Below are 27,481 nucleotides of genomic sequence, written 5' to 3'. Positions count from 1 at the left end.
AGAAACAAGTTGACCAACTGTGGCACCACAAGCGAGAATTTTGAACCGGAAATGGTGTTTAAAGCCCGGAGAGAAGTTACGCTCGACCCCATTGTCTATATCCAGGCTCTGAACGACGGCAGGAACAAGGTCCTGCTCTCAAGCGACTTGCAAACAGCGTCAAGAATGCGGTTACACGGGTGGACTCGCTGGCTGCAGTCGGCGCTGTCCTCTGGTGACCCTAAGTCGGCCGCTCCAGTGCTGCATAGCACTCGATGATGACCGCGCGAGGGTCGTCCGCGGAGCGCCTCGCATTCTGCACTACGTACGGCCTGCCATTCAGGCGAGTCACGTCCAACTCTACCCGTGGTACTCCCTGCTGTTGCGGGCGGCACCTGCGCAGCACTGGCTGTTCGTGCTCTGACAGCAGTTCCTCCTGCAGTAGTGACTGTCGATCCTGTTGTGACGACAGTTCCTGTTGTGAAGTCGGTCTCCCCCGTCGTGACAGAGGTTCCTGCCGACACAGCGGCGGTTCTCTTTGAGGCAACAGTTGTACGAAGCTGGCATCCCTCGGTGTCCATCGCAATTCTGGTCTATGCCGCGCCGAGTGAATTATGGTTTGCGGTCTTGGCGCAGGTTGAGTGCCGTAGGGACGACCCGAATAAAAGTTGTGTTCGGAAAGTACATTCCCGTCCGTGGCGTGTAGGTCCCAGTGGAGGTTGTAATTTTCACCTTGCCCTGGGGTGAGGAAGGGCGATGAATAGTGAAGATATAGACATTGCGGGGTCAACGCAAAGTATACCTGTAAAAAGCAAAACAGCCACAAAACTTTTTCGATGCGAAAAAGGTTGTGATAACGAGCCAAGTTTAGAGCCTCGAAATGGTTTATATTTTACTAGCGTAGTAAAAATTGCATATTAGTTTTCTACCAATACTCTAGAGATCAGTGCGGCGACCGTAGTGGGAGAACGCGAATTAAAGCATTGACGTTTCCACGGCACTCAAAAATCAACTACTACAGTAATCGGACGATTACGCAGATTAAAGGACATGTTGCGAAACACGAACGGTCCACCTGTTTCTCGCGGCCAGTTTAGAGCAAGGTACAAATCCTTAGTCGATACATCCGTATTAGCATTAATGAACTTATTAGTTAAGGAGTTATTTTCAAATTCTGGCTATCAATTAAACGTCCTTATTGGCTACTATTATCGACTGCAATTATATTACCCATTGTCTTCCTTTTTACTCTTGTTGATTAATCACATTTATTATATTTACATCTGCTTTTACTCCAATCACATATTCGTTTTCAAATTTGGCGCCAGATCAGCTTTCCCGTCCGCCTCCTATATCACCGTCCAGCCTAACGCAATTTGCTTCTAACACTTAACTAATCACTCTATATCACTCAAACTTTTGCGCTTAATTATCACTCATGAAACACATTTCAGTTCGCTAGGGAACTTTAATACAATTTCTTTGCCTATTTTCCCACCATTCTGCCATCCACGGTAGTTTTCCCGTCCACTCACTATATCGACGTCCGCGCTATTTCGACGGTTTTTGACATTTTTGGTTCTTAATAACTATTCATCCTATCGACATCATTTTTCTGCGCCATTCTCGCATCATGCTCTTTCGATTACAACCATTCATTTCATCCTACGTATTCTGAGACCGCCAAAACGTATGCGGATGTGTTTTGATGACATGACCTCGCCGATACAGCTTATTAATGTTTTAGCATTAATAACGTACAGAGCAACATACTGCATATTTCCTCTCAATAGCTAGCGCCATGAGATAAGCTTTATTTTGGGACAGTAATAGTGTCAATATAAAGGGCTCCTTTGAATATTTTTCATTCCTGACAAATACGTACGACTGGACAGCCTCAATAACCATGTGACTCTAAGGTGAGTGGCATGCTCGAAAGCACGCAGACACTGAGTTTCTCATCGTTTTCACTTCGCGCGCGCTGGCGTTCATCTCACATATCCACTCCTTAATGTTCTTTTTATTGCATACCCATGGGCTATGTATTGCTACAATCTTGGTGCGCCACATTATAGGGTACGACGATATGACACCTCGCCACATGCTTTCCACAGCCTTCAACCTGAATAATTAATATTCAAGGCGTAGTTTTGCCACAGACATGCCACCACAGAAAGGGGGATTGTACGGGTGCTTACATCGGCGTCCGTGTGATGGCTGCATCTCTTGTTGAGCGTAGTCCTGCAACGATGCTACGCTGAGCGCGTAGAAACTTTCCTCGTTGCCATGCGGCCATCCCACAAACTGCCGCGGCGGTTGCAGCTGCGGCTGTGGCTGCGGCCCTGCCTGCGGCTGGTGCTGTTCTCTTGAACGGCCAACCACCAACGGAAGCGCCGTCTGTTGAGACGTGGCCCTGCCGAGCCGCGGTGGGGCGCTGCTGGGCCTTGGCGCAGGTTCCTGCACGCAGTGAACAGACGATGACACTCACTGGGGAAGCTACAAAAGGCGGCCTATATGGGTACACGCATGGTTGATCCCCTTTGAAACAGAGTGCACGGTGGCAGTTGCCACCATGCTTGGCTTTTTTCATTCACTTTTTCTTTATATTACTTAAACGGTGTTATAAATCGGTCTACATAGTTTTCATTTTCTTCAATTACATTTTTAATAGTACCCTTCCGACGTTGTCAGCTGTCTGCTTTTGCGCCAATGATCTTCTGATTGTCTTTTGCTAACTTTATTATAATTCACAGCTTTAGCGCCACCAGCGGCGGCCAGAGACTACTGCCGACTACGCGCTTCAACGCCACCGCTGAACGGCCCCCTGGCGCTCAGCATAATGGGAAAATGATGAACGGGTTAGGGCAATGCCGTGGGGAGCAGATGAAGAATAATAAGCTCCTGGTTGTTGATGATTATTGCTGTGGTCTCCTTGTTATGTTAGAGTAACATAACGCAATATCAGTGGCCTATTATGTCATCGAAACTGGGCTACTGGAAAAGTTCTTTGCACCCGGCGTTTAGAAACAGGTTTTCAAAAACATTCAGGAGAAATAGCGCATAAATTCTGTTTTTTGAAAAGCAAGTAGGTGATGCGATGAAGCGGTCACAAAGTGACAGTATGATAAATGCTGTGAACTTCATAATTAATTAAAATTCCATGGGTGCACATAAGTCTGCCTAGGCGATGTAATGCGAAATCATTTCTCTTACTCCTGCCGATTATGTTGCTGGGTGTGCGTTTCTTTATGCGTTGGTCGTTTCTAAGTAGTGTTTTCGCTCTAACTTGGCTCAGTGGTTAAAGCGCTCGTATGCTGAGCCGGAGTACCCGGGTTCGAACTCGACCGCGGGAGCCGTGTTTCGATGGAGGCGAAACGCAAAAAGGCGCCCGCGGGCTGTGCGATGTCAGTGCACATTAAATGTCCCCAGTTGGTCGAAATTGTTCCAAAGACCTCCCCTACGGCGCATCTTTCTTCCTTTCCTCTTTCACTCTCTCCTTTACCACTTCTCTTATGACGCGGTTCGGGTGTTCACCGGGATATGTGAAACAATTACTGCGTTATTTCCATGCCTCAAAACCAATTTTCAATTTACCAAATCCAGACATCGATTCCATTACTAGAGCGTCTAGTAAGCACGCCAAAGTACTAATTAGTTTTTTAAATTACCGAATGCAATATTAAATTCACAAAATCAATTAATTTAACTATAAATGTGTCAAGTATTTACCAAACTGAACCAGTTAATTCATTCAGGTAATTAATGATTGTTTTAGACAATAATTCGGTTGACTTTATTGACTGGAACTGTTCGATAATTTAGTAATCGACTAATTGATCGATTCGATTAAATCACTGATTAATTTGAACAGATGGGCTATTTCAACTTATTCGTAGAATAAATTAATTTGTAAATATGGCGAACGAATAATTTATGTTAATTACATATTTATTTCATCAACTATTCTAAAACTTACTCCAATAATGCATAAGAGAGAAGGTCGCATGGACACCCTCTGATGACACGCTTTGTCGACAGGCTCTTATTGCAGGTCCTGTACGTGTCACTCATGAAACAAGAAATGCTTTTGCTTTAAAATCTATATTGTCACCACTGTTAGCGTGCATATGTCCACAGACAATATAGGGGCGCTTTTACTGATTGACTATTTCATTTCGTAGAATTCTCGTACCACGCGCGTGTTGCGAGACTTCGACGGCTTGGATTAATTAAGCTACAACATTGTCACACTCGAGGGAAAACTCCTCCCTGGCTCCCAGTTTCGCAGCCGACAAGTAAAACACGAACATTATTCAATTTCGCAAGGCGCTCCGGGTAAGTCAGTAACTGTAATACCAATCAGCTCGAAAAGATGTGAACAGACGCCGTGCAAAGCGCCTTGTCGATGGAAATTCAGGAGGTAACTTTGAAGGCAATTTTAATGAAGGACAGGTCCATACTTGGATGAAACCCGTGAGTTTTCCCGGCTGTTCAGACGGGAACCACCATTACGGGTGAATATTATACCAAATTCAGCCCTATGACCAAGGCTGTCTTAAGCACTCCGAGAATAAAAGCACGTTTTCCGAGCTTAAACAACCATCTAGCAGCGCTTCATTTGCAAAGCCAGCAATTTCTGAACACATACCGATTTATACTGGGCAGGCTGAATGAGGAAACGTGAACACGTTTTTCAAGAAGAGTCGGGCATCACGTTCGACCATGTGGTACGAAATGATATGCAAATGAATGAACTGAAGCCACGAGGCTGCCGCGTGCGTCTGCTTCTGCAAACGAGTCGCGTGGTTCCGGCTTGCGTACAGTGGAAGAGTGAAGCGGTTTTCAGGGTGCCGATAGTACCTACCTGCACCGGAAACGGACCTGGATATTTGACCGTTGGAGTATCTTTGACGCCGATGCACCTGCCCACCGGTGCCGGCTCTGCACGAGCTGGAGCCGAGTTCGAGACGGCGGTGTCCCTGTATTGTGGCGTCGGTGACACTGGATTACAACTCGAGGGAGACGACTTCGGCGTTGCCTGCGTCGACCGTGGCAGCAGTACCGGCAGAGGCGAGTTTGAGGTACTCGACTCTTCCTGGCTCTGCGATGAGACCATTGGCAGCTGTGACGCCCCCGTCGTGGGCACCGACGACATTCTGATGTCCCTTGGTGGCTCCAAGTTCGGCGGTGTCCTCGCTGAGGACGGCATCAGCCCCAGGTCGCCAGCTGAAGTTGATGCCTCTGTTGTCTCAAGTGGTTGGCCCTGCTCTTCTTTCTCGGGCATGATCCACACGCGAGGTCTGTATTTAGAAAACCAGCAGGAGAAAAAAAAAGGTTGTCAGGAGTTCGGACCCAAAGAAGCCCGGGGAAGAGATGACCGGTCCTGTTGTACTTTAGCCACCGCGTCTCAACAAAGATTCGAGCGCCTTTAATCTAAGGTGCCTTTCTCGCGTCTGACAGACTCTCCTCCTGAAGCTATATAGCGCGCAGATATGCACTTGCGAAGACCGAGGGGAGCACTTGGAACGAGCGACGTTAAAAGGCCAGGGAAGTGTCGCTGCAGCGCTAAGCGGTGTCTGAGGCTTTCTTGGACGGAACCCGTAAACGCGCTGCGGTCTACTACCATTCAGGGAATGCGCTCATTTGCGGATGTCATTCCGGATAGAAACGAAAGCGCGGACGTTTACATTAGAGACACGTTGTGTTTCGCTGGGTGTTTCTGTGGCTACAATGACATCCGTTTATCCGCTTGACATACGTTCCCCAAGATTGCGTGTAAGTCTATAGCTTCGTAGCCGCCTCCTGCAGGCGTCATCGCGCTCCCCCTTGAAGCTTCTCTCCGGCGACAATGTCCGACAGTAGACAACCCAGGTGCCTCACTGACACCTGCTAACCATAGCAACGAAGTCTCTAGCCTCACAGGTAGCCACCCTTGAGGGACGCTACGTACCACGGAGGAATTTGGCGAATTTGGTTTCGGGCTTGTCTGAGCGGAGCGGTCGTTCCTGTAGCTCAAGTAACCCGCTTCGAACGTACGTGTAAATGTGCTCTTTTTTTGTGTGCTTGTATCACAGTCAAGCACAGTCTCCTGGCCGCGGTTACCGTGAGCGAACTAGAGCTTGCCACCGTTATACTGTTTTTGACAAAAGTAACCAGACAAACCGGGTTTGCGTCTCGGGCATATCGCCGAACCCTTACGGTACCCTTAAGAAATAAAATGTCTAGAAAGGTGAGGAAAAGGGTTCTTCTTACCTTACTAAAATTTAAAGCTAAAGGGGTGCCATAAGTGCTCCGCAACGTGGCTAGCAAACAATCCCCGTTGCCTCGTTACCTTCGTCAAAAGATAACACAATTACACACGTCACTGACCTAACATCATGGCACGCTCAAAGGCTGGCTTTGCCTCCTGAAGGGAGCCACACTCATCGTGGTGCAGTGAAAGCCCCATTAACAGCGATGTACTTTTAAGAATCTTGCAAAGGCAGACAAGGATTATCCAAAGATTAATTGAATCTTTTCCTATCCTCTCAAGGATTTCAGGCTTGTTTTGTGCTAGAATTGAGTAGAGTAGGAATAAAAGCTGCCCGCTTAGCCTGGCTAGGCAGTCTTTCATAATTAGTTGCACAGATGGAGAGAAGACAGCCCATAAAGAGTACGCTACGACCACGGGAGTTTGTGTTGCGATGAAGTGTGCATGAAAATCCTGAAACATATTTTTAGAGAGCAGCTTTTAGGCGTCCGTTTCTGGCTTGCGCCTCGTTGTCGTTGTCGTCGGTGTAACCTGCAGCTACAATAAAGCGATGAGCTCAGCAAAGAATGCAGAAAAGGTAGCAGTGGAAGAAAGAAAGGCAGAAGCGTAAGATGGAAAGTGAAGATGAAGGATATGGCGGAGGCTGAAAGAGGTCGCGCTAATTTTGCGTAATGGCTTCCCAATCGACTTTACAGATGGCCGTCATACTTACCACATGTGCTGAAACAGCCTGCTCAACAGGAACTGGTTACCAGAAGTTTATTTGACATACACAAGAAAACGAGGAGTAACAACGGGGAACACACAGAACAACAGACCAGACTCATATCACAAATGAAACCATGAGAAAACCCACTAGCGCAGCAGCAAAAGAAACTGTGGCGAATGCGGTAGCAAGCAGATATCCCAGCAACCGCTCCATTACTGGCGGCATAAACTGGAGGGTCCATTGAGAACGGCGCACTGCCTTGCCCAAGTGAGGCGGAGTCCTTGCGCAATTAAGACTGCGGGCCCCTTAATTTTCGCACACTAGCGTGGCTGATTCAATTTAAATCAACGTTAGATCTACCACTAAACTGCTAGTTGCAACTTGGGTCAACCTTGAATCTCCCGTCGAACCTTGAACCAGCAAATACAGGGGCGTCTATGGAGAACGTTAATGGCGGACACGCTGTTTCCCGTGGAAACGGGCACGCGCTACTTTGGATGTGCCGGCCACTCGCCTAGTGGCCGGCTCCAGACAAAAACTCGTCCTGTGTGCCTTCAGCGTTCTTACTTGAAGCCATGAGAGAAGCCATGTCAAACATTCTTGGACAAAATATTTTTAATATTGGAAAGCTATAAGGCCCTGCTATAGACATATTCAAGGTAATCGGCCAATTCTTCAGATATGTAGCAAAATCTTTTTACAGTGTTTTCATTCCTCACATTAGGCAGTTACAATTGATGTAAAGAAACCATGGGGAACTCTTTTGATGTTAGGAATAACGTTAATACCAAAAAATATCAAGCCTGATGACAGGAGATCTCCAGGTATATTGATCGTTGCAGTGATATCGTATAATGTATGAAAAAATTGCGCTCGTAAACTCGTTCCTGTTCAAAAATGCATTTGTGCAGAATTTATCGCGAAGTTTAGAATCGAGGGGAAAGCCTCAGGGGGCTTGCCAACGTTTCGGCTAGAGGATCGCTCTTCGTCTGGGCGGGTATGAGGTTTGCAGCGCGTCCTCGCTGGGAGCAGCATACACGGGAGAGGACGCCGCAAGGCAATGGCTGCACCGTGCCGCTATTTACCACTAAGGAGGTTTCGTTCAGTGCAGTAGATAAGAGGCCTTGTGCGAGAAACGGCATGCTAGTCATAGTAACTGTCATGAAAGTATTTTGCCCGAATATGTCGCAAAATCAAGCTGCGCTAAAATTTCACATAAGGTAGTACTGAAATCGTCGGTTCAGTACTTGTTACTTTTACTATAAATTTGCCTTCGTTTACTCGAGGAGAAATTGCTCTCTCAATATCTCGATTTAACGATCTCCTGCGCCAGCAGCTGTTAGCTTGGCAACGCGGAATTCCTAACTTCATCCGTCCACCGGACCATATACTGTGCACTGGTATGTTTCCTTTAATTAGAAGCCACTGCACTCCCCCAAGCAACCCTTGATTATCTGTCCTCAGCAGTGCATGCCCTGCGCATGTTCATTTCCGTTTCCTGATTTCAGTTAGAAAGAAATAAACTTGCGAGGAAGTTCCGTCACACAGCGCGCGGCAGAGACACGTATGCGTACCTTTCACTGTAGTTGAGAGACCAGAAGCTGTTTCGGGCTTTGCTGGAGGGCACCTTGATAAACCAGCACTGGCAGAGGGCATGGCGCACCGAGCTCTGCGATAGTTCACCGCATAGTGAAGGACATTTAGAAGAAAAATCTTGGCCGCGCTCAACAGATTTACAAAAAGACAAAAAAAATGGGAGGGGAAACTTCAGCTTCGCCTTAAGGGTATGACGCGATAACAATGTGGATTAATTCCCATCTCTACAGAAAGTCATTCCATACATTCATAGGTGTCCCACGTGCCTCCTAGATTTCTCTCTGGGCAGCAAGGGCATGACGCGATGGCAAATTGGATTAATTCCCATATATGCAGAAAGTCATTCTATACATTCATAGGTGTCCCATATCGCTGGGAAATGGAAATTGGTTCTTGGTGAAAGGAAATGGCACAGTATCCGTCTCACATGTCGGCTAACATCTGAACCGCGCTGTAAAGGAAGGGATAATGTAGAGAGTGACAGAAGCAAGGAAGGAAGAAAGAGATGCCGTTGTGGTTGAGGTCGGAATAGTTTCGACCACCTGATGTTCTTTAACGTGCGCTGACATCGCAGAGCACAAGGGCGCCTTTTGCGTTTCGCCTCCATCGGAACGCTGCCGCCGCGATCGGGTTCGAAACCGGGTACTTCGATTTGTGTTAGTGAGCTGAATTCACTCAAGGCAGTTATGATCGGGTCTGCGGGAGTCGCCTCAGTGCAGCCGCAAGACAGTAACAACGCCACTCTGAACGAGCGACGGCGTTGTGTGGAGTACACGACAGCGTTTCATCAAACGGTCATCGTAACGAGCTGGCTCTGTACGGACCACGTGCCAACGGCGAGGCGTCGAACGAGAGCCAAAAGATCTCCCAATCCCCCTCACCCGCGAGCTCATCGTTTCCCCACCGGCACTGTTTGGACGCTGTGATTGGGCGCTGTGATTTCCGCGGTGCGCCGCTGAGCCGGGATACCCGGTTTCGAACCCGGCTGCGGCGGTCGCGTTTCGTTGGAGGCGGAGCGCAAAAGGCGCCCGTGTAAAGTGCGATGTAGGTGCGCGTTAAAGGTATTCAGATGGTCGAAATTATTTCGGGGCCCTCCACCAAGGCACCTCTATCTATACCTTTCTTCATTCGATAGCATCTTTGTGCCTTCCCTAATGACGATTTGAGTTGTCCACCGAGGAGTGAGACAGTTACTGTGCCTTCAATTTCCTCAAAAACCAAAAATACTCAACTCATTTCCGTCTCCTCTGCGGAGTCCAAGCTTTAAACTTGCAACGGCGATAAATATTTGATGGCCATTCTAATAATAAAGCACGAAACTGACAAGGCTGTTACCACTGTATAATGCGAGATTCGGGGAGACTTGTTGAGATATGGTGTTTTCGTAATGTACTGAAGACAATTGAGAAGGCCATGCATATCTGTAGCGTTATAGACAACCCTTTTCATTTTTGAAGCATACTCGCTCTCGTAGCATTCTCTCTCAGTCCTTGATAGTCACAAAGGAAGCGTCGCGATCTGAGAAGTGGCAAGAGATGTGTTCGAGTTGTCGGACCAATGTATAGTTATGCGAGACGAAGTTTATGATGCGTGTCGGGAGGTCATCACAGCAGTTACCGGAGTTACGAGGGAGAGGAACTACGATGTCACACGTCACGTCATTGGGTTAGGACCACTCAGTGGAGTCAGTTGCCATGCGCGTCCTAGTGACGTTAATAGTGACGTTAGGAAAATTCCTTCTTCCTTCCCTATGGTGACCACCCTCTACGTCGACTACCACTACTACTGAAGAAACTAGTACTACTTCTAGGACGGCACTTAACCTAAGGAACGAGCCTCTAACTGCTCTTGTTTTAAACTATGAAAGGGGACTTTTAACTAAAATGTAGTGAATGCTTACATCCCGCATCCAGGACAAGAGCAGAAAATGTTTGGTGCATGCAGTAATGCATCCTAGGGTTTGGTGCACGTGGTAGTGGTTTTTTTAATGAAAAAATAGTAAAAAGGAAGGAAAAGATTTTTGCTAGCCTAGGGTTTGCAGGCCCGGTTTCCCCGGCAGCAGTTTTTCGTCAGCACGGCAGATCTCCAGTTGAACAACAAAGTGGTGTAAACTCTGCTAGATAATGATAAATTGCTTGGGTTTCTTTGTAAGCGCACATTGGGTACATGGCCATCTTTAGCTCATAACTACGTGCACAACCACATAGTTAAAATATTATGTATGTCACCTCAATGAGTTCAAAAGGATAGAAAGATAACCAGAGGAATTACAAGAAGGTATTTCTTATAGAATAGAGAGGCTGCGGCAATTGCAGCTCCCGTTAGCAGAATACTTTCCTGTAAATATCTTTTGCGCAATATTTTTTCTGTTCCTTTTCCCCTTCAAGTCACAACTATGCAGACCAGTATGTCGGTGGTTTTAAATACATTCTCAAAAGTAGTCTTGTCCAGAAAAGGCCCTTCTCATTTTCTCCTCCCTTTTCTCTCTTTCCCAGTTGCACTCACCATCCAAGTAGCCTGGGCGTCCATATCCACGAAGCGGTAGAACGGGAACTTGTTCCTGCGCATTCGTGAGACAGGTAAGAGACAACACTGAAATGACGAGCAACGATTCAGAGTAACTTCAGTTATCGAGCTCCATGATGTGTTGCTCATATTACTCGTTTCGAGAAGCGCAGGTCGTTTAGGACGTTTTAAGCTGGGCACATCTTGAAGAGAGCTGCTCACACGCGAGACAAAATGCGATGTAGCCTGAAATGCACGTTATGTGGGGTACTCCCGGACTGCTGTTTCCTACAGTCTCCGTGACGCGGCGCAGTCCGTCAGGGCCCCACGTGACCTTACTGAGCCGGGGGAGACCAAAAACTTAGCAAGAGAAAGTGCGGGAGTGGGGCACAGGAAAGGTCTGTTTTCGTCATTTCTGCCTAGTTTATAAGCATTCAAAAGCTTAGGAGAGGGTGGTGCAACCTAAGGTCTTCGCGATCAGGCAAGATACCTTCTAGATCATGCGTCAGAAGAGGGGCTGACCTCAGTGCCTCGTAGATGTGTGACGCGCGCAACATTTGCCGCGGACTCTTGTGGATAGCGTTAGCGATGTGCTCCACCAAGAAGCCTGATGGACGCCGAAGGCAGGTGCCCGCGGGCAGCAGTTCCCCCAGGAGACCAGGTGGCGCCCTGTCCACCGTGCATGTGTCCTCTGTATTTGGTTGGTTCTGCCGTCTGAAGGTCGACTGCAAGCCAGCTCCTGCGAGGGACGGCCATCAGCAACAAATGATTTCGGCGCCAGCCAGCAGTACCATTCTTTTAAGCTACGCCATTTGTTTCCTGCACAGTAATTCTGAATTGCGCCCGTTTTCTCCTTTACCCCTTCTTTGAGCGGCGACATTTCCCCCGAGTACCGCTTTTTTAGCGCCGGCAATGACAGAACCGCGCACAAACTCAAATCGACATCCAGCAATAGGCGCTGTGTCGTCTCCCTGTCAAGTATTGACCAAGCCCAATGTGGCAAAAGAAGTAATTCAGAGTTCAATTTTATGTAAAAGGCTGTGCAATATGAAATAGTTCTTAAAATTCGCCTCCAATCACATGCTAATCTAGAGGCATCGTGTTGGACGTCATTTTTCAGTGGTCTTTCCAGTCCAGATATAAAGACAAAAGCCAGCGCTGTGGCGCAGCACTATAGCACATGCCTTTCCGTTCTATGCGTGTTTGTCCCCTCGCTCCCCTCCCTCCCGTATTGTTAACCGTGTTGGTTTTGGCAATGCAAACCTTTCTTTAATCTCTGCTGCTTCGTGGTAAATGTTACGATGCTAAACTTCTTCACGGAGATCGAAATGCGTTTATTACACTTTTTATCTTAGCTCAAGTACTCACAACGTGGGAAACATATTGCTAGCGGCTCTACACCACACGATTTATAAATTATTTATTACTTATAAGGTTTTATAACTATTTTTCTGCCCATCCGCAGTTACGCGTGGATGAGATCCTGATATTTTAAAAAGCAGGAAAACAAGATGTTCTGCTCCCTTCAAAAACACTCGGTAGTCGTAACGTTTTCAGAGGGCATGTATAGGATTTAGTGCAGGATATGCAGGTGCACGGGGAGGGCTGCCCAGTTGTCTCAAATTCGCCTTGTCAGCATAGGGGACGAGTTGGCAAATCACTCATTGCATCAGAACAGGGTCGTGGGGCAATCCGTCCATATTATTAAGTAGATAATACTCAACGACGGCAACCTCACTCCAATGTCGCGTGACGTCGCGGAGATTGCGCCTGCGCACACTTTGCGATGCGCTTGTTAAGTGAATCGGATAAATTACGCAACCAGTATAACAACACAGACGAAAAATGTCTGCCATACCAGACAATAAAATTTTCAGTAGTATTGTGCTGTCCCTTGTCCCGCAAAGAACTCCACCACCACCATCATCATCATCATCATGAGCCTGACTATACCCACTGCAGGGCAAAGGCCTCTCCCATGTCTCTCCACTTAACCCTGTCCTTTGCCAGCTGCGCTCACCCTATGCCTGCGAACTTACTAATCTCATCCGCCCACCTAACCTTCTGCCGCCCCCTGCTACGCTTAACTTCTCTTGGAATCCACTCCGCTATCCTTAAGAACCAGCGGTTATCATCCCTTCGCAGTACATGCCCTGCTCCAGCCCAATTGTTCCTCTTGATTTCGACTAGGATATCAATAACACGCGTTTGTTCCCTCACCCACTCTGCCCGCTTCCGGTCTCTTAATGTTACACCTATCATTTTCCTTTTCATGGCTCGCTGTGTTGTTCTTAACTTAAGCCGAACCCTTTCCGTAAGCCTCCACGTTTCTGCCCCGTAGGTGAGTACCGGTAAGATACAGTTGTGTGCAGTTTTCTCTTGAGGGATATTGGTAACCTGCTATTCATGATCTGAGAGAACCTGCCATATGCGCTCCACCCCATTCTTAGCGTTCTAGTTCTTTCCCTCTCATGATCTGGATCAACTGTCCCTACCTGCCCTGTGCAGACGAATTCCTTTACAACTTTCAGCACCTCATTGCCAATTGTGAACTACTGTTCTCTTGCTAGACTGTTGAACATTACTTTCGTTTTCTGCATGTTAATTTTTAGACAGAGCACTCTGTTCTGCCTGTCTAACTCATTGATCGTAATTTGCAGTTCATCTCCTGAGTGACTCAGCAAGGCAATTTTATCAGCGAATCGCAGATCATTTGGGTATTCTTCATTAACTCTTATCCCAGGCTGTTCCCAATTCAGGCCTCGGAATGCCTCCTGCAAACAGGCGGCGAATAGCATTGGCGAGGTCGTGTCTCCTTGCCTGACGCCTTTCCTTATTGGAATTTTCTTGCTGACTTTGTGGAGGACTATGGTAGCTGTACAATTCCTATATATATATATATATATATATATATATATATATATATATATATATATATATATATATATATATATATATATATATATATATATATATCTTCCAGTAGTTTGACATAAGGCTCACCAACACCCTGATTCCGCAATGCCTGTATGAATGCAGACGTTTCCACTGAGTCAAATGCTTTCTCATAATCAGTTAAGGCTATATATAGGGGTTGGTTATATTCTGCGCATTTCTCTGTCAACTGATTGATAGTGTGATTGTGATCCATTGTGGAATATCCTTTACGAAAGCCTTCCTGATCATTTTGTTGATTAAAGTCTAAGGTTGCCCTGACTCTATTAGCGATCATCTCAGTATATACCATGTAGGCAACAGAAGGTGATCGGTCTGTAACTTTTAAAGTCTGTGGCGTCTCCTTTCTTATGAATTAAGATAATATTTGCGTTCTCCAAGATTCAGGTATGGTCGAGGTCATAAGGCATTGCGTATACAAGGTGGCTAGTTTTTCTAGAAAAATCTCCCCGCTGTCTTTCAACAGATCTGTTGTTGCCTGATCCTCACCAGCGGCTTTCCCCCTTTGCATTTCTCCTAAGCCTTTCTTTATTTCATCTTTCATTACTGGCGGGATGATGCATTGCTGTGCGCTACTGTCTCCATCATTAACGTCTTGAATACATTGGCTACTGTATAGATTTGTGTAGAAGTCCTCGGTTGCTTTAACTATATTATCCATATTGCTAATGACATTGCCCTCCTTGTCTCTTAACGCATACATCTGGTTTTTACCTATGCCTAATTTCCCCTTCACCGCTTTTAGGCTACCTCCGTTCTTTTGAGCATGCCCGATTTTCTCCATATTAAACTTATTTATGTCGGCTACCTTGCGCTTATTTATTAACCTCGATAGCTCTGCTAGTTCAATTCGGTCTGTAGGGTTAGACGCCCTCATGCCTTGAGGTTTCTTAATCAGATCATTCGTCGCCTGAGATAGCTTGCCGGTATCCTGTCGAGCCGTCCTACCGCCTACTTCTTCTGCGCACTCCGTAATGATAGCTGTCAGATTATCGTACACTGTATCAACATTAAGATCGCCTTCCTCAGTTAAAGCTAAGTGTCTGTTCTGCAGCGATATCCTGAATTCCTCTACTTTCCCTCTTACCGCTAGCTCGTTAATGCACTTCCCCTTTACTAGCTTTTTCTGTTCCTTCTTCAAGTCTAAGCTAATTCGAGACCTTACCATTCTGTGGTCGCTACAACGTTCCTCTCCGAAGACTTCCACATCCTGCACGATTCCAGGGTGAGCGCATAGTGTGAAGTCAATTCCATTTTTATCCTCAACATTAGGGCTCTTCCAGGTCCACTTTCTGTTCTCTTGTTTGCGGAAGGAGGTATTTATGATGCGGAAATTATTTCTATCTCCGAACTCTACTAATAACTCCCCCCTGCTATTCACAGAACCTATCCCGTAGTCGCCTACCGCCTCGTCGCCAGGCTGCTTGTTCCCCACTTTCGCATTAAAGAAGCCCATCAGTACAGTGTACTGTGTTTTTACTTTGTTCATTGTTCAAAAAAACTGCAGAATAGTATCAGATATAACTACTGGAATGCGACAGAAAATGGTGCAATACTACAGAAAAATCATATGTTGTTGCCACAAACTTACTTACAGAACATACTGTCATATATTGAACACGATTCGGTAAGTTTTTTTTTACTGGGCATCCATTTATTGGCGCCGTAACACTGTGCACTTGCATGGCGGCCACTCTGGCGTGAGCATGAGCTAAGCATACAAGTCCGCACACATACAGGACTCTGCGTCAGTACATATACAACCCCACAACCGTAAGCATTTTCTCTTTTCGCTTGTTCTAAGTGAAGGACATATACACTAACTGCGGCATCCCGTATCTGTGGGCCAGGTTTGCTCTGCACAGCCACGATTTTCGCGAGGTGTCGAGCACAAACTGTTCAAATGCAAACACACACACCCACGCGCCCATTTTGACGAGCATCAAAGCGAGAATCGTCACTATAGTTTCAGGATTGCGTGTACATGTGCTACCGGGGGTACAGTGCATATCAAGGTAAAGACAATCCGGTAAACTGGATTACCAGCGACATGCTATGCATGTGAAGTGGTAGCTATGTGGTTAGAGGGGAGCACCTGCGGGTGAAAGTTCACAGTAGACATTCGATATTCCGGTGTACGTCCACGTTGATACGTCTCCGCGGTTCTAAACCTCTCTAATTCGAGCAGCCGCTAGCCGTTACTACCGGTAGGGCTTGGAAGCTTTCCACGTCTACATAAAGGGACCTCTACGGGTACTGTTCGAGGCGCACATCGTTTTCATAATGGGACCTAAGGTGAAGGGTTTTACCGTCCTGTTCGCATGGTAATGAATCCGTTCTGCCGACGTCCCTTACCTATATTGGTTCAAAGACTACATGTTGTTCCCCTTGGAGACCTGATGCGGATATGTGTATGGTGCGGAACGAAAATAACACTGCCTAATTGGTATTTTAAATTGCCGACCGGAGTGCATCGGACTGCGCAAGTAGCGCACTGCTCTCACTCACCTCGGCGTCTCTTCGTGCTTGGTTCGTCGCAGAGGTGTTGGCGGCCAGCACAAGACGGAACGTCGCTCGCTGCTTGGACGATGGTGCTCATGTCCGGCATGATGCTGGACACGTAGGCATTGGAGAGAGCATCGGTTTCCTCTTCGACCTGTGGCAGGGACGACGAGCACAGGTCACAATGCGCTAGCCTCTGCAAAACTTGAACTGCAGAGAGAAAGTCTACTAACGGAGCTATAAATTAAGCCTACTAATGATGCCTCTTCGAGCAGCCGAAAATTGGCGTAGTATTCGTGAGCTCTACTCAGCACGAGTACTTTCGTGTAATAGACTCCCTTTAAGACTCAATAAAAGGGTGATCGGCTCAATAATAACTTACTACTATTAAAACTGCACGGAGGAAGGACTCAGAGCGGAATGGTCTGAGAATTGTGATATGTCGCAACCGAAAATAACGCTCTTCTACTGCCAGAACACATGCTGCGTATGTGGGCAAGGGCTTCAAGAGACGTGGACTGACGCTGTAGACAGCGTGATAATATCACGTTATTTTCGACTATGTAATTAGAATCTGACCACAGATCACGTGACATAATGACGTCGCCTAGATTGCTCACTCCCCAGCCTGTGCAGCTCTTAAGGCGCAGCCAGGTCCACCAGGACAACTGACTCGAGATCACATGAGCGTACGGATACACGTAGTCATTTTGTCGTCAGGTCATTTTGGAGAGCCCTATCCGGAGTATACGTGATCTCCTGAAGGCAGGGGCGCTTTAAGGTGTACTGCACAGGTATAATAAATTTTTCGCTCTGAATAAAAGGCGAGAGCTTTGGAGTTCCTTCGATATCAAGTCGTCACGCAACAAGAAAAGGGCAATTAGTCAATGAGTATACACACTGAGACATGTACCTAGTGGTAGTGAGGTCATAGCCATATGGTGAAGTCCTTTAGGTCAAAAGCCCTTAAGGTGAATACGTTCAGGGTAAAGGCCTTCTGGGCAAAGCACTTTAGGCTGAAGGCTTTTATGTGAACGTTCTTTATCGTAAAGGCCATTAGGTGAAAGGATGCTTTCGCATTTTTTCAATATCACCACATTCTAGACTTATGCCAGTTTTTCACGACCAGGACGGCTAACTGCTCTTCGCAAGAATCAAGCCCACTAATGCTGTCGCACAATCCTCCAGAGTCTGCTTCGCAATTAGTGGTTTGAATCTGCTTCCAGCGGGTGGCACTCTTTGAATTGTCCTTTGTGGACGCACGACATCCGGTGCAGTTATCACCGTCTCGGCCAAAAAGGAAACGTACGCTGTCACACCAGTCGTCAGCGAGGTTATGGCGTGATGATAGCTCTAGTGCTACTGCATTAAAAAAAAGCGAGGAGCGTGGAGGATGGATCAAGAAGGAAGGACGCGCGGGGTGCAAGACTCCAACCTGGTGCTCAAACATGAAGCTCTCAGAAAGGTTGCAAGCAGTCATAGACGACCAATGCTACAGACACTTAGAACACCTCTGCGAAATATAAGAAAAATGTGTCCAAGTCGTTTAAATGCCGGACTCTAGAAACAAGCGAGGCGTTCCCTACAGGAGGATGAGGTCCCTAGTATTTCGCCTCCACCGAAATGCGACCGCCGCGGCCAGGATCGAACCTGCGTCTCTCGCGTCCGTGGTATTTCTCCAATGAGAACTAAATCCTTCAGCTGCTAAAGATGCTGGACTCGAATAATATCCAGGAGAAATACCCCCACTCTGAAACGTGCCACCTGTGAATTACATAACGAGGTGCCATGTCAAAGTGACTGTTTTTAATGCGGAAGCATTCGATGGCTGTGTCCCGAATTCCGTGTCAACAAAGCATTCTCCGCAGGATTACGTTGTTCGGTGAAGATAAATGTGAAAAAGTTTCGTTGTGTTGGATAGTGTGTGATGAGATTTCGCTTTGGGAAAAATTTGGTTGATGTAGTAAAATTAGTTAATTAAACGCGAAATCACACTTGGACGTAACAATAGCCAAAGACGTCGACATAGCTTCTCTGCCCGATAGTGTAGTTTTATGCTGATATATATGTAAAAGTTTAATTGTGTTATATAGTGCGTGATGAGGACATGCTATGGGAAAATCTGGTTGATGAATTGTAAATAGATAATTAAACGCGAAAATCACACTTTGACGTGACAAAGCCCGTGTTTTTGTGCGCGTTTCGTGTCAGCAAAACATTCTCCGCACGATTACGTCGTTCTGTGAAGATCAATGGGCACAACTTTGACTCTGTTTGTGCATGATGAGATCTTTCTGCAGAAAGCATTTCGTCGATGAATTGCAATTAATTAATTACACTTCGACGGCACAATAGCCACGGACGTCGACATAGTACTTGGACGTGATAAGTAAAATTGACAAATAAAAGAAATACAAGAAACAAAAATAAGTGAAAGGAAACAAAAATGAAGAAGAAAGTAAAAATCAAACATAAAAAATATAAATAGATATTAATTAATTGGTTTTTGAGGAAAGGAAATGGCGCAGTATCTGTCTCCTATATCGCTGGACACCTTAACCGCGCCGTAAGGGAAGGAATAAAGGAGGGAGTGAAAGAAGAAAGGAAGAATGAGGTGCCGTAGTGGAGGGCTCCGGAATAATTTCGACCACCTGGGGATCTTTAACGTGCACTGACATCGCACAGCACACGGGCGCCTTAGCGTTTTTCCTCCATAAAAACGCAGCCGCCGCGGTCGGGTTCGAACCCGGGAACTCCGGATCAGTAGTCGAGCGCCCAAACCACTGAGCCACCGCGGAGGGTGCGATGTATGTGCGCGTTAAAGATCTTCAGACGGTCGAAATTATTCCGGGGCCCTCCACCAAGGCATCTCTATCATCTCTTTCTTCATTCACTACCACCTTCATGCCTTCCCTCATGGCGCAGTTGAGTTGTCCACGGAGGAGTGACACTGTACCTGTCCCTTCCATTCCAGTTCGCACGGGCATCCTCTGACGACACGCTCAGTCGACACGCTCTGATTACAGGTCCTGTACATGTCACTCGTGAGACAAGAAATGCTTTTGCTTTAAAATCCATATTGTCACCACTGTTAGCGTGCATGTGTCCATACACAACTTAGGGGCGGGTTTACTGATTGATTATTTCATTTGGTAGAATTCTCGTACCACGCGCGTGTTACGAAACTTCGACGACAGCGGGTGTACTTAAGCCCACAACATTGTCACACTCGACGGAAAACTCTTCCCTGGCTCCCAATTTTGCAGCCGACAAGTAAAACAAGAACATTAATCAATTTCGCAAAGCACTCCACGTAATTCGTTAACTGTAATACCAACTAGCCCGGAAAGATGTGAACAGACGCCGTGCGAAGTGCCTTGTCGATGGCACTTAATGAGGGACTTGTCCACACTTTGATGAAACCCTTGAGTTTTTATGGCTGTTCAGCCGAAAACCACCATTATGAGCGAATATTGTACCAAATTAAGCCCTATGACCATGGCTGTCTTAAGCACTCCGAGAATACAAGCACGTTTTTCGAGCTTAAGCCGCCCTCTTGCAGCGCTTCAATGTGAAGCCACGAATTTCTGACCACAAATTGATTTAGGCTGGGCAGGTTGAATGAGGAAACGTGCACACGTTTTTCAAGAAGAGCCTGCCGTCACGTGCGACAATGTGGTACAAAACGATATGCAAATGAACGAATTGAAGCCACGAGGCTGCCGCGTTCGTCTGCAAGATGAACAGTGAGGCGGTTTTCAGGGTGCCGATAGCACTTACCTGCATGGGTAAGGGACCTGGACAGTCGACCGTCGGAGTTTCTTTGAGGCCGGTGCACATGCCCACCGGTGTCGGCTCTGCACGAGCTGGAGCCGAGCTCGAGACGCCGGTGTCTCTGTACTGTGGCGTCGGCGACAGTGGATTAGAATCCGAGGGAGACGACTTCGGCGTCGCCTGCGTCGTCCGTGACAGCAGTACCGGCAGAGGCGAGCTTGAGGTACTCGTCTTTTCCTGGCTCTGCGATGAGACCATTGGCAGCTGCGACGCCCCAGCCGTGGGCACCGACGACATTCTGATGTCTCTCGGTGGCTCCAAGTCCGGCGGTGTCCTCGCAGGGGACGGCACCGGCCCCAGGTCGCTAGCGAAATTCAATGCCTCCGTTGTCTCATTTGGTCGGCCCTGCTCTTCTTTTTTGGGCATGATCCAATCGTGAGGCCTGTATTAGGACACCAGCAGGAGGAAAAAAAACTGGTTGTGATGAGTTCGGACACAAAGAAGTCCGTGAAGAGGTGACCGGTCCTGTCGGACTTTAGCCACTACGTCTCAACAAAGATTCGAGGCACCGTTAATCTAAGGTGCCTTTCTCGCGTCTGACAGACTCTCCTGCTGAAGCTATAGCTTGCAGCAAGGCACTTGGGAAGAGCAAGGGGAGCACCTGAATATAGCGGCGTTAAAAGGCCAGGGAAGTGTCGCTGCAACGCTAAGAGGTGTCTGAGGCTTTCTTGAACGGAATCCGGAAACGCGTTGCGGCCTGCTACCATTCAGGAAATGCGGTCATTTGCGGATGTCATGGCGGATAGAAACGAAAGCGCGGTGTTTTACTTTCGAGACAAGTTGGGTTTCGCTGGGTTCTTCCGTGGCTACAATGACATCCATTTGTCCACTTGACGTACGTTCCCCAAGACAGGTGTGGAAGTCTATAGCTTCGTGGTCGCCTCCTGCAGGCGTCATCGCGTACCTCTCGAAGCGTCACTCCTGCGACAATGTCCACCAGTAGACACCACAGATGCCTCACTGACACCTGCTAACCATATCAATGAAGTCTCTAGCCTCACTGGTTGCCATCCTTGAGGAAAACCACGTACCACGGCCAAATTTGCTTTTGGGCATGTCTGAGCTAGAGTGGTCGCTTCTGTAACTCGAGGAACAGGCTTGGAACGTACGTGTAAATGTGCTCTTTAATTGTGTGCCTGTATCACAGTCAAGCCAAGTCTCCTGGCCGCGGCTACCGTGAGCGAACTCGGGCCCACCACCATTATTCTGTCTTAGGCAAATGTGGCGAAAATAACGAAGCGCCGACCAAAAGGTGTTGTGTGCGAAATTTTTCCATCAGTGAACAAGACTTCCGTGTGGAAGTCGAAACGTCCTTCCATCTTGACAACACCTTTTGGTCGGCGCTTCGTTATTTTCGCCAATGTATTCACCCGACCAGACGAGATTTCGTCGAACCTTTGATTTCATCATGCTACGACGGTCGTATGGCCAGAATTTCATCACTCAAGTGCGCCAGTTCGTTTCGCTAACCATCCGGCTTTCTGCGTTCAAGGCTCATCTAGAATTCAACCTCATAAGCAAAGCCAGGAACCTAACCCCGCGGTCCCTCCGCTTGCTACGACCGGTCGATACGCCCTTCGGTCATAGCGTGGTGTCAAGAGCAGAACGACAGTTGCTTCAAGCCAGAATCCTGGAGTGCAAGGACTCAATAAGGCACATTCAGAACCAAGCCTTTTTTGCCCGTCGCCGCCTTGAACACCAGTGTCCTAACGAGTTCGTCAGCATCCAGTTGCACGCCAACTTCGTAGCTAGTCTACAGTCTGGTCAGCGTGAGCGCACACACAAAGAGAAGCTAATCAGACTGCTACCTGGCCGTAAAGGGAGTCCGGCCAACAGACCTAAACCCACCGTCCACAATCTGTCTTCGTATAGGCCTACTCAAACAGAGCTCGCCGTTCTGGAGCTTGGTTTGAACTTCAATACGAGAGCGGCTCCGGACGCAAGAAAAATCATCTGTGCCGTGGAACAGGCTGCGGGACGTGTGGAAAACAATCGCCGAGATGAAGCTCGTACCAATGCGATCAGCATACTCGCCAAGCTGCCACATCGGCACCCCACCCCACTCCTTGCTCAGGAGCGTGATGCTGTCAGGAGCCTGTGGAGCAATACGGATATCGTAATCCTACCTGCTGACAAGGGCAACGCCACCGTCATTCTAAACCACAGCAACTACGTTCAGAAAATGACGAAGCTTCTGGAGGATGATGGCACGTACATGCGACTCAAGCGGGACCCTACACTCAAGGCAGAGCGAGAGTTGCAAAGGCTTTTGACAGACATCTTCCAGTTTGTTCCACCACAGCACAGGTCGTTATACTTCACGCTCCACTGCCACAATGGATCTGCCCCTGCTTTATATGGCCTCCCGAAGATCCACAAGCCAGGCGTTCCAATGCAACCAATAGTGGATTTTACCCGCTCTCCCTTGTACCGGCTTTCAGGCTACTTGTACAAAGTTTTTTCGCCACTCGTTGGCAAGAGACCGACTTTCGTACGCAACTCCTTTGATTTTACTGAAAAAATACGCGAAATCACGATTGAAAGCGACGAGATAATGGTGTCATTTGACGTCAGATCATTGTTTACCAGCGTCCCCGTGGATCTGGCGGTGGAGGTATGCCGTTCAGCGCTTCGGGACGACGACGAACTGAGTGCTAGGACACCCATCGATCCATCGGACCTGTTGAAGCTTCTGCAGTTTTGCTTGAAGAACACGTACTTAATCTTTCGGGGCACTGTCTACAAGCAGGTTCATGGCACTGCCATGGGAGCATCTATCTCGGTCACAACCGCAAACCTCACAATGGAAGCAATGGAAGGCCGCGCTTTGGCTTCGTTCGAGCCGCACCCGAAGGTCTTCCTGCGGTAGATTGATGACTGCTTTTGCATAATCAAAAAGAATGCCTTGGCTGCTTTCACGAACCATTTGAACAGCATGGAAGATTCCATGCAGTTTACCGTCAAGGAGGAGATTTCAGGCCGTCTTCCTTTTCTGGACGTCATGGTGGAGCGACGTGATGACCGCCTATCATTCAAGGTGTACAGAAAGGACACGCACACAGGCCAATACCTTCACTTTAATTCAGTCCGTCCTACGTGCCATAAGCTCTCCGTCGTTTCTACCCTCGTCCGTCGTGCGGAAAGAATATGCTCGAAACCCGAAGAAAAAGCCTCTGACATACGCCAAGTGCGACGCGAGCTCAAAAATTGTATCTACCCACAGCACTTCGTGAACGCTGTAATACAGCAGACAACGAGACCAGCTCAGCCCGTTCGCCTACCTTGCCGTGCCCGAGCTGCAATACCCTATGTGCCAGGCGTGAGCGAGTCATTGGCCCGCGTTTTTCGCACCTACGATGTGCATATAGCTCACGTGCCTGCGTGCAAGCTTCGTCGCGAGTTGGTGTCCGTAAAGGACAAGCTAAAAAAGGAAAAGTTTCCCGGAGTAATCGATAAAATCCCCTGCTCAGACTGCGATCACTCCTACATAGGTGAAAGCGGAAACTTTGAAAGACGGCTGAATGAGCACAAGAATGATGTCAAGAAAAAGAAGGCTTGTTCCAACGCACTGGCTGAACACGTTGAAAACACGAAGCATGATATCGCTTGGGAAGAAGCGGCAATTATCGGCCGTGATAAAAACTGGATGTCACGCCAATATCTGGAGTCTTTGTTTATCACGACAACAGATCAGACGCTCAACCGTAACATCGGCAATCTACCGCCCTCGTACGCTAGATGCCTGCGACGATTAGCACAACGTACTTAAGCTTTGTGTGCGAAATTTTTCCATCAGTGAACAAGACTTCCGTGTGGAAGTCGAAACGTCCTTCCATCTTGACAACACCTTTTGGTCGGCGCTTCGTTATTTTCGCCAATGTATTCACCCGACCAGACGAGATTTCGTCGAACCTTAGATTTCATTAGGCAAATGTGGTCTGCTTCGTAGGTAAATGGGGTTTGCTTCTCGGGCATGTCATCGAGCCTTTACGGCGTCCTTAAAAGCCAAAAGGTCGAGAAAGGTGAGGAAAGGGGTTCTCTTTGCCTTACAAAAATATGTAGCTAAAGGAGTGCCATAAGTGCTCCTCAAAGCCGCTAACATAAACACCGTTGCCTCGTTACCGTCGTCAAAAGATAACACCATCACTCATGCCACTGATTTCTTCATCATGAAATGGTCAAAGGCTGGCTTTGCCTCCTGAAGGAAACGACACTCATCGTGGTGCAGTGAAAGCCCCATAAACAGAGAGCTACTTGTAAGAATACTTGCAAAAGCAGACAAAAATGATCCAAGGGTATAGGGAATCTTTTCCCCTCCTCTTAAGGACTTCCGGCTTCCTATGTGCTAGAAATGAATGGACCAGGAACAAACTCTGCGCGCTTAGCCTGGATAGGCAATCGTACATAATTATTTACACAGATGGAGAGAAGGCAGCCCTTGAAGTGCACGATACCACCACAGGGGTTTGCGCAGCGATGAAGCGTGCATGGAGTTCCTGAAACATATATTTTTAGAGAGCAGCTTTTAGGTCCGGTTTATGGCTTGCGCCTCAGCGTCGTAGCCGTCGGCGTAACCGCAGCTACAGTAATTGGTCAAGTGTTCAGATATATCTTTTTTTACAGTGTTTTCATTGTTCACATTAAGCATATAAAAATGATTTAAAGGAGCAATGAGGAACACTTTTGACGTTAGGAAAAACGTTAACACACAAAAAAATAAAGCGTGATGACAGATCTCCAGTTATAATGATTTGTTACAGTGAAATCGTACAATGTATGAAAACATTGCGCTCCTAAACACCTTTCGGCTCACAATTACCTTTGTCGAGAATTTATTACAAAGTGAACAAGAGAGGGGAAAGCCTCAGGGTGCTTGCCAACGTTTCGACAAGAGGGCCAGTCTTCGTCAGGGCGGGTATGAGGTTGCAGCGCGTCCTCGCAGGGAGGAACAGGCACGGGAGAGGACGCCGTAAGGCAAGGGCTGCACCGTCCCGCTGTACACCACTGATGAGCTTTCGTTCAGTTCGGTCAAGTTCTTGTTACTATTACCATCAATTTGGCTTCGTTTACTCGAGTAGAAATTACTCTCTATATCTCCATTTAACGATCACCTGCGCCAGCGGCTGTTAGCCTGTCAGCGCGGACTTCCTAACTTCACCCGTCCACCCGACTTTATGCAGCACTTGTTATGCAGTGCACTGCTTCGTTTGCTCTTTAATTAGAAGCCACTGCACTCCTCCAAGCAACCCTTGCTTATCTGTACTCAGCAGTGCACGCCCTGCGGATGTACATTTCGGATTCCTGATTTGTTAGAAGCAAATAAACTTGTAAAAGCGTTCCGTCATACACAGCGTGCGACAGAGACACGTATGCATACCTTTCACTGTAGTTGACAGACCAGAAGCTGTTCGTGGCATTGCTGGAGGGCACCTTGATAAACCAGCGCTGGAAGAGGGCGTGGCGCACCGAGCTCTGCGATAGTTCACCGCAATGTGAAGGACTTTTAAAAGAAAAATCGTGGCCGCTCTAGAAAAATTTACAAACATACTAAAAAACGGGAGGGAACACTTAAGCTCCGCCTTAAGGGTATGACGCGATGGCAAAGTGGATTAATTCCCTTATATGCAGAAAGTCATTCTATACATTCATAGCTGTCCTACCTGCCTCCTAGATTTCTCTCTTGGCACCACCTGCTCACAACGCCGGCAAATGAAAATTGGTTTTTGGTGAAAGGAAATGGCACAGTATCTGTCTCACATATCGGCTAACACCTGCACCTCGCCGTAAGGGAAGGGATAAAGGAGAGGGTGAGAGAAGAGAGGAAGAAAGAGGTGGCGTTGTGGAGGAAGTCGGAATAATTTCGACCACCTGAGGATGTTTACGTGCGCTGACATCGCACAGCACACGGACGCCTTTTGCGTGTCGCCTCTATCTAAACGCTGCCGCCGCGGTCGGGTTCGAACCCGGGGACACCGATATGTGTTAGTGAGCTGAATTTAGTCAAGGCTGTTGTGATCGGGTCTGCGGGAGACGCCTGAGTGCAGCCGCAAAACGGTAACAACGCCGCTCCAAAGGAGTGACGGCGTTGCGTGGAGTACATGACAGCGTTTCATCGAACGGTCATGGTGAAGAGCTAGCTCTGTACAGACCACGTGCCAACGGCGTGGCATTGAACGCGAGCCAAAAGATCCCCCAATCACCCTCTCCCGCGATCTCATCGTTTCTCCACCGGGTCTAATTGGACACTGTGTTTGGGCGCTGTGATTTGCGCGCTGCGCCGCTAAGCCGGGATACCCGGATTCGATCTCGGCCACCGCGGTCGCGTTTCGTTGCAGGCGAAGCGCAAAATGCGCCCGTGTACTGTGCGATGTAAGTGCGCGTTAAAGATCTTCAGACGGTCGAAATTATTCCGGGGCCCTCCACCAAGGCATCTCTATCATCTCTTTCTTCATTCACTATCACCTTCATGCCTTCCCTCATGGCGTAGTTGAGTTGCCCGCGGAGGAGTGAGACAGTACCTGTCCCTTCCGTTTCCTCAAAAACCAAATATACTCAACTTTTTCCCCCTCCTCTCCGCAGTCGAAGCTTTAAACGTGCAACGGTGGTAAATATTTGATGGCAGTTCCAATGTTAAAGCACGAAAACTGACAGGGCTGTTACCACTATATAACTCGACATTTGGGAAGATCTGTTTAGATATGCTGTTTTCGTAATCTACCGAAGAAAGGAAATTGAGAAGTGCACGAATATCTGTAGATTTATAGACCACTATTTTCATCTTTCAGGCACACTCGCCCTCGTAGGGCTTCCCTCTCAGTCCTTGATAGTCACAAAGGAAGCGTAGCGATCTGATAATTGGCAAGAGATGTGTTCGAGGTGTCGGACCAACGTATTATTATGCGAGACGAAGTTTATGATGCGTTTCGGGTCGTCACAGCAGTGGAAGGAGTTACGAGAGAGAGGTTCTACGCTGTCAGACGTCACGTCATTGGGTTAGGACAACTCATTCGAGTGTGTTGCCATGCGCGTCCTAGTGACGTTAAGAGTGACGTTAGGGCAATTCCGTCTTCTTTCCCCATGGTGAGCACGCTCCTGCAACGCCGACTAAAACTACTACCGATGTTACTAGCACTACTACTACTACTACGACG

At 47.6% G+C, this 27,481-nt stretch overlaps 1 protein-coding gene across 1 annotated transcript in view; it reads right to left on the bottom strand.

Moving 5' to 3' along the window:
* Positions 1 to 220: 220 nt before the first annotated feature.
* LOC144128370 (uncharacterized) overlaps positions 221 to 27,481 on the bottom strand; it is a 36,679-nt gene continuing 9,418 nt past the window's right edge. Inside the window, exons 5-13 of the mRNA XM_077661735.1 lie at positions 25,708 to 25,802; positions 20,277 to 20,712; positions 16,503 to 16,650; positions 11,562 to 11,778; positions 11,040 to 11,094; positions 8,513 to 8,607; positions 4,844 to 5,279; positions 2,134 to 2,436; positions 221 to 454 (exon numbers count right to left, since the gene is read on the bottom strand). Of these exons, the coding sequence (XP_077517861.1) occupies positions 221 to 454; positions 2,134 to 2,436; positions 4,844 to 5,279; positions 8,513 to 8,607; positions 11,040 to 11,094; positions 11,562 to 11,778; positions 16,503 to 16,650; positions 20,277 to 20,712; positions 25,708 to 25,802 (2,019 nt within the window). The remainder of the gene's footprint in view (positions 455 to 2,133; positions 2,437 to 4,843; positions 5,280 to 8,512; positions 8,608 to 11,039; positions 11,095 to 11,561; positions 11,779 to 16,502; positions 16,651 to 20,276; positions 20,713 to 25,707; positions 25,803 to 27,481) is intronic.

The sequence above is a fragment of the Amblyomma americanum genome, chromosome 1, assembly GCF_052857255.1.
Source record: "Amblyomma americanum isolate KBUSLIRL-KWMA chromosome 1, ASM5285725v1, whole genome shotgun sequence".
NCBI classification, from domain to species: domain Eukaryota; kingdom Metazoa; phylum Arthropoda; class Arachnida; order Ixodida; family Ixodidae; genus Amblyomma; species Amblyomma americanum.
Note: the sequence above shows the minus strand (reverse complement) of the source record. Positions and strands in the feature narration are given on the sequence as shown.